The 7959-nt window shown below is 49.8% G+C and overlaps 1 protein-coding gene across 1 annotated transcript; it reads right to left on the bottom strand.

The window, feature by feature from the left end:
- Nucleotides 1–476: 476 nt before the first annotated feature.
- Nucleotides 477–2779, bottom strand: LOC120896893 (sodium-independent sulfate anion transporter-like). The gene is made up of 3 exons (XM_040301400.1): nucleotides 2347–2779; nucleotides 1543–2274; nucleotides 477–1467 (listed from the first exon to the last, which is right to left on the bottom strand). Exons 1-3 carry the CDS (start codon nucleotides 2666–2668, stop codon nucleotides 689–691), a joined length of 1833 nt encoding a protein of 610 aa, XP_040157334.1. The 5' UTR covers nucleotides 2669–2779; the 3' UTR covers nucleotides 477–688.
- Nucleotides 2780–7959: the final 5180 nt, after the last annotated feature.

Raw genomic sequence — 7959 nt, 5'->3', positions numbered from 1 at the left:
TACTCACCTGTTTTTTTGCGAGAAAGAAAACTTTCATTTCCATTACGACGCGTTGGTTGACGGCGTGATTACGTTTGGTGCAATTTGCGTAATAATAATAATAATGAAAGCTGGCTTACAACACTGCCGAACGTACATCCCGGTACAAATTACACCCAACACGTGCGGTAAAGGTCAGCATGGATCCAGTTAACGCAACGGGGTTTTTGCAGAAGCCGACACGCGCGCGTGCGGAACTATGCCGAAGGGGGGGAAATCGATAAACTTTGATCGTTAACACTATGTAATTACAACGATTATTTAATAACATTTCCGAGAGCAGTGTGTTCACGTTTGTGTCAACGAGGCGCTGTGAAGGTAATTCTGTTGCCATGTACATTGCATAACTTTAGGAGTTTTAGCGCCGTTCGCCAAACCGTAAAGAGTTGTAAGCAGTTGAAGCTGCTAATAGCTCAACGAATAACGCATGTTATGGCTTGAATTTTACAGCGGAGCAAAGACCAATTTTTATTCTTTATAAAATAACACGATTGTTTAGATAAAAAGCAGCAAAAGCTCGTACATTTAATTTTGAACACAAAAGAATTGAACATCGCGAACGACTACAGCTCAGATCCTCTTTGGAACAAAAACTCCATTTAATGCGATGAAGGAGGGATGAAGGATACCTTCAAGCGGTTGAGGTTGGTCACCCGTTAGACGCTGGCTCGGGGCGCTTAAACACATATCCCTCGTCGGTTTGATGCAGCTCCAGCGCACGGCACCAGCCGGATCGTACGTTGACCAGTACCAGCGGACCCGCCCCGTATCGAGCCACCTCGTCCGCCAGCTCGCGCAGCGCACGTGCCGCACTGTAGTCGAGCACCACCAGCCGCTCGCAGTCGAGCACGAGTGGTAGCGACGGTTGGCGACGTGCCTCGGCCAGCACGGCCGTACGCAACCGATCCACGCCCGTATATAGCAGCCCAACCTCGGGCCGGATGCAACGGTGGACGGTGGCGCTGTCGGCCAGGGTCATGCCACTGGTGGACACACTCCCGCCCACCCAGTGGCGGAGCGGTTCGAGCAGACTGACCGCCATACCGCACAGCAGACCAACCTCGACGCCCTGTACCAGACAAACCGCAAAGCACACCGTCCAGGCAAGCAAATCGGTGCGGAGGGCGGGCGGCCGGGCCAGCCGGCGAACGATGCCCATATCGAGCATGGAGGCGACGGCGGCGATCAGCACGGCAGCCAGGGTGGCCCGCGGTATGTAGTAGAAGTAGGGCGTCAGTACGCCGAGCGCGAGCAGGGTGAGCAGGGCGGAATAGAGGCCGGCGAGAGGGGTGCGGACGCCGCTGGCATGGCTGACAGCGGACCGGGTGAACGCACCGGTGGTCGGCATGGCCCGAAAGCACGAACCGATCACATTGCACAGCCCGAGAGCGAACAGTTCCTGCGTGGCGTCGACCACTCCATCGGACGCTGTGTGTGTGTTTTAGAGACAGAGAGAGAGAGAGGGGCATTGAGAGAGTTGGGTGAGAGGGGGATAAGTCTTACCGAATGCTTTCGCGATGGCAACGTTCGCGAGGACGGCTACGAGCGGCACCAGCACCAGTCCACTGCCGAGCTCGCCCAGCATCTGCGGAAAGGTGACGGTCGTACCGTTCACGGTGACGTCACGGACCGGCCACTCGAAGGCGGGGATACCGGGCTCTATCCTGCCGGACAGGCGGAAGGGAGCGGTCGCTTTGCCGCCGTCCGTGTTGCTGGTAACAAGATGGTGGGCGAGTAGCGCCGACAGCAGCACGACCAGCGCATTCCGGGAGAGCGATACGTACCAGAGGGCGCGGTGGACGGGTCTGCTGCGAGTGGCCGGCACCAGGCGGGGCAGATACTGCAAGGCGAGCAGCAGCACCATGCACCCAATCCCGAGCAGCGTGTCGCCGGTGGCACTGTCCGCCAGCCGGGACAGCACACTCCAGACGGTCGCGAAGAAGCCACCGTCCACGGTCCGAGGCAGCCCGAGCAGATTGCCGAGCTGGGCGCCGATGATGATGAGGGCGGTGGCCGACGTGAACGCGGACGTGACCGGTACCGAGATGAAGCAGACGAGAAATCCGAGCCGAAAGGCGCCCATCGCCAGCTCGACCAGACCGGCCGCGAACGCCAGCACGATCACGTACTGGACCGGTCGGCCGGCCGTATACTCCAGCGTCAACAGCGACATCAGGCTGGTCGGGCCGATCGACACCTCGCGCACCGTGCCGCAGAACACGTACACGAGCGATCCTGTCCGGGAGAGGGCGACAAGGTGTCTCAGAAGTGTCTCCGCCTGGCGCAAGTGCACCTTAAGCTACTTACCCATGAAGGCCGCGTACAGCCCGTACTGGGACGGCAGGCCGGCGATTGTGGCGTACGCAATGCTCTGCGGGATCATCGTCAGCCCGAGCGTCACACCGGCAATCAGATCGGACAGTGCGTCCGCCCCATCGTACTTCCGGATCCAGGTCAGGATTGGCAGGCGTCTTTTGGGGTTCAAGCCCTCCAGCAACGTTCCCCAGCGCTTGCTCGTCGTCGTTGTGTGACTGTCATCCTTCCGATCGTTCGGATCTTCCCGGCCAATGGTGATCCTTCTGCCCGACGGCTCCTGCCGTAGAGCACGCAATTCTTCCGCCTCCTCCATACGCACGAAGCAACACTCGCGACCGACGCGCAACAACTCCACAGCCCCGGGAGCGAGCAGCAGATCTGCGCATCTTTCACGTGGTGTTCCAGCGACCCAGATCGTTGAGATCGTACCCCGCAAAGCCAAAGCAAACACAACAAAGATACAGCCTGTTATCAGCCCGTGGCGAGCTGCACAGCTAGATACAGAGGTGAGTGATGGGGATTAACTGATTGAGTTACTCAACGGGGTTGGATATCTCCACTCACGCACGCACACGGTTGTAATTAGGGTTAAACAGCTGTTTGCGCCAAAAACGTTCGCTCAGGCAGTGACTGGAAGTCTCAACGCGTTTTTCAGACACGCAGCGGGGCAGAAAGGGAAGAAATTCTACAAACAATGGTTCTGGAATGTTCTGCATTTCTCTCTCGGGAGGTATTCATCTAAACTCTCACATCCCCACACATTGAACTCTTAGCGGGCCTCCATACGTACCGGGCTCGTGTGGCGCACCGTACTTTTCAAACTCTCCTTACAAATACGAACGGAACGGTACGCTAGCTCGTAGCGTGTGGATGCCCTCTTAGCAATCCTCTCCCTCGAATTCGCTACAGGTTAAAGAGGAGCGAGCCAACGGAGAGAGGCGTTGTTGGTTTAGAACAGCGGTCGGCAAAGTACGGCCCAATGCGGCCCGTCGCATCATTAAAACCGGCCTGCGGAAAGATTTGCCTAATGTATATAGTCGAACTCAGGGTTACACTGCACGTATGTAACACTAGCATTGCTTCTACATGACATTGCTTATCTCCATTTGAAATTAGGAACGAATATTACGACGATTTAACGCTATTGCTTTTTAGCGAATTTGAACAATTGACAGGGAGCTTTTAAAAGAAAAGGAATCAGTTATCAATATGTCTGACTTGTTGGTAAAGCATTATAATAGATTCTGGATGCACTTGCATCCTGCCGATCATTTGCATATGTTGCCGGAAATCAACTGAAGAATCTTTGAAATTAATTTCAAACACGGTTATTTAATAATAGGAAAGGCTTGGTTGACATAATCACATAAAACTTACAATATTACCGCATTGTAATGCTTAATATTCATAATTTAACAATTATTTTGTTATTGTTTGTTTCTCTGCATTCTCCTGATCCGCGGCTCTCGATCATTCAGCAAGGTTAGCGCTTTATCTCAAAAGTTGGCCGACCGCTGGTTTAGAACTATCAAGACAAACGGACGTGCTCAGTGGATAAACGCAACCAAAAAAAAAAAACACTTAATTCCGTGCTGGTACCAGTGTCTCGTGCTAAAGGAAAGAACCCCGATTCTCCGCAGGTTAGGGCCGTCAACTTTTTCTCCTCGCCTGCTCATCCCAGTTGGGGCAGTGCAGTCCCCAATCACATCGTTGCAAGAGCTGCTCAATTTACGACTTCCTTCTGCTCTCGTAGATATGCTTATCATCCCCTCTTGAGGCTCGCGGTGACGCGGTGAGATGCGGTACCGAAGCAATAGCGTGCTTGTCTACTCTGTACTTGTGGATATAGTGCTTTTGCAAAACTCCTTCGCAACTATGGTGGATTCGCGGGGATGAAACTCTTACAGTTTAACCTTAACTGTACGGTTGCGATGAGTTTGGGATGAATCCAACAAAATGGCGCTGTTCGTCATTTAGGTTGGAGTATTGCAGCCATCTGTAACAGGCAGTCTAGTAGTACAGCTGTAAAAGGCACGACACTACACCGACATGCCCATTACGGTGTATGGGTGTTACAGTTCAAACGGAGAGCAAGTAAAAGCCAACTTGGTGGTTAACTATGAACAGATTTATTACAAAAGAAGGGAGAAGGGCTACTACGCTTAGGAAGCGAAATTCTGCTGAGGAAAAATCCACTGTTTCGTAGTCATAGCCTACTACAAAAGGGGATCATTCAAGGGAGATGTTGTTTGGAGTGGAAGTCTCAAATAAACATATTTTGTCGTGGGTTTGTTGTGAACGTTGGGTTATATTATACAGATATTAGAATTGTGCAATTTGCACATCAAAACACTCGTTTTATTTTTTGTTAAAAGCCTTTTTATCCTTAAAATTGTCACACAAAACTGCCAGAAACGTAGCTTTTCATTCAAAAATACGATTCGTCTTCATGTTTTGTCTAACAGCGTTTGAATTTTAAATAAATAGAACGCTCGTGTGCCACTTTTCATTCTTCCTTATCCGTGCTATTCCATCCGACAAGGATAAACGACTTCCCGTGACAGCTGAAGGTGGCTACGAATCAGGGGTACGATTCGTTCGAAAATCGATCGGCTGTCAACGGCAACGAAAGCTACCGGCTGTCCAATAAATAACGATTCCAGCGATATCGAACTCCAATTCAACAGGCCGGAATGTGTTTTGCGAAACGAGTCCCCTCGCCCAAAAAGCGATTTTGGGGGGTTTGTTCGATGCTTCTAATCATTTCCATAATGTGGCGTGTATCGTGCACAACCTTAACCTTTTCGGCTTATTAGCATATTTATATTGTACTGTAGGTTGATGCATATTGTATGGGATAGAATGAAGCAATGGTTTTGGTCATAAATGCCATTTCCCAAATCAGAGTGCCGACAATTAGCAATTAGTTGTCGGCTGCAGCGATCAACGAATACGAATACGCTCTGTAGACATAACTGACTTAATGGTTGTATTGTCTCGTAAATTCTAATGCAAAAACATCATTAAATTACATTACCCTTGACGCTACAGTCCCGAATCAGTGTTGACCGTCTGTCCTTTTTGCTCTATACTCTCGTGGGAACGTACCAGACAAAACACATCATCAGTGTTTTATGTAGCGCGCCTCGCACGTACCTACAAACGAGGCGAAAAGTGGCAGACACAATAACCGGTACTTGAAATCACTCAATCGTAGGAATAGCTTCCACCATCCCAACATTTGCCTAATCGATTGGTTCAATAAACAACTCGTAGTTTATTTCATCCCGCACGGCTACAGCCATATACAGCCATCACGCTGTAGCAAATCCGCCATGGAATCAATAATAGATTTCAATTCCAATCTTACCTCTCAGTTCACATTTAAATTTCCGCTGCACTAATTGATGATGCTTGCGCAGAGGTGGGAACATTATCGACGAGTGCGAACGTGTGCTAGAATTTGTTATGTTATTGCTATTGCAAAGCTATTCCCGTGGCTGTCGTTAAGCAGCACTGCGCTGGGAACATTCTACGAACGATCGCTCACTACAAACTGGCACGATGGAAGAGCTTGGAGCCTGAGAAAAGCTATCGAAAAGGACACCAGCAAAGCAAAGAGTTTAAATTAGATTCTACGAGCCCGAAGGCCGACCGTGCTTGCGAATGGAAAATGCAGCGAAACGATTAAAATGGAAAAAACGGACGAAGAACAAACAGTGCAAAGTGAAACAATTCTATCGATAATTAATTTGCTCCGCATAAAGCAATTGAAAGTTTCATTCAAACTTTGATTCGATGGCGGCTTATTAACTGTTTGCTAGCGAAGCATATTTCACCACATTTCTCACTAATTCGTGGCTATAAAATCAGAACCTTGGTGGTAATATTGATGCTTATTTCTTGTGAAAAACGCTTCAAACTCAACTACGGATTAGCTTATCTCGTGTTTTGCATTATTGCCGCAGTGCACATTTTCAATTCAAATTTCATGCCGACGGTGATGGGGCAAAAACATCACAAAAACACCGCCCATAATTGGTTTCACACAATGCTGAGGGTTTAAAAACAGCACAACTCGTTTCCACCACCACAATGCTTGTGCTGATAACACACACACACACACACCAACCAAAAGCAACTGTTTTTGCTCCGTGGCAAGCTTAAGCCTCCCACAACCCACAAAACAGAAGGTTGCAACATCTTGCGAACGAGAAAGTTCATAAATACAGATTCCAGCGCAATTACAGTCATTATGCGGCTAAAAAGTGCTACCATTACAAGCATTTCAACTATCCCCACTCACGCAGCCCGCAGACGACACGACGACACGGCAAAGGTGTACACCTTCTGAAAGTGACGCCCGAACGCTCGTACCGTTCCCGCTCCCGTCACCTGACACAAAGCCGTCCCATGACTTGGGTCCAGTGTAAAAACGCTCATCGAACGGTATTGTACCTACCCGGCAATGGACAGATATTATCCTTCCAGCAACTCAGCAACCCAAGCACAAGCGTGCTGCCGTGTGCACCCGAACGCTTGGCTAAAGAAAGGCACAAAGTTCGAAAGATTGAACATACTAACGGGGACTCCGGCTCGCACCGTGAAGTTGAGTAAAGACCCTTGTCATTTGAGAGCAACTTTTTGGTAACGTCATCTGGCCCCCCTCCCCCCATCTTGCTGCTCAAGGATACCGGCACCTACACGGACATATCTACATTTTCATTAGCAAAAGCGCTCTAAACCCTCGCAGCTACCGGTTACCGTGCGGCACTAATGGATAATGGGAAATTATGTTCTTCTTTCGATGTTTCTAGCATCAGCGCATTGGAACGGTTTCTGGAAGAACCCCACCCTCAAACATTGCCATGAAATGGCTTAAAAGTTGGACGCGTCCCGAGCAGGAAGGAACCAAAAAAGTGTCCTGCACTCGAGAGCCAAAGATTTGTACCGGCATGTCAAGTACTGCCACCATCACCACCGTATCACCGGACGCCGACTGACTGACTGCCTTATCCCACTAATTAATCTCGTTTTTCGGCTGCCTGCATCTGTAATCTCCCTCCTCGTGGCTGGTGGAGTGGTAAGGGAAAGGCAAGTGAAAAAGCCACGTCCCGCTGTCGTCCTGCAGAAGAGAGGCTTTTTCCTACAAACTCCACCACGAACGTGTCGAGTACTAGGCGAACAGCCCGCACCGCTGTGCTGTGACCTTCAGTCGTAGCACTCCATGAGACTTCCCGGCTACGCTTTGGAAGGCCAAACATTCAAGCTTGTTTTATGGTTGTGATGCCAAGCTGCCAAGGACTTCGCCAAGATGCGCGTGCTCAAGCGTCGAGAGCAAGCACGCAGCAAGATATCATATTTCCGTGGGGCTGGATGAGGCTAGCTTATTTAATTTGTAAAATCAGCCCCATTTGGCACCCCACCGGGCTGCTGAGATTATTGGAGCTCTCGTTTTCTGTTTGCCTGTCTTGTTGTCTTGTAGCTCTTGTACAGGAGGATGGTATAATATGCAAAAGTGCACTTCTCGTTTCAAGCCTGAAGCAAACAAATCCATCTCATTTCCTTGACGATATGGAGGTACGATTTCAAGAATTTTGTCCC

Source organism: Anopheles arabiensis, chromosome 2 (genome assembly GCF_016920715.1).
Source record: "Anopheles arabiensis isolate DONGOLA chromosome 2, AaraD3, whole genome shotgun sequence".
Taxonomy (NCBI): domain Eukaryota; kingdom Metazoa; phylum Arthropoda; class Insecta; order Diptera; family Culicidae; genus Anopheles; species Anopheles arabiensis.
This window is presented reverse-complemented; position numbering and strand designations above follow the sequence as displayed.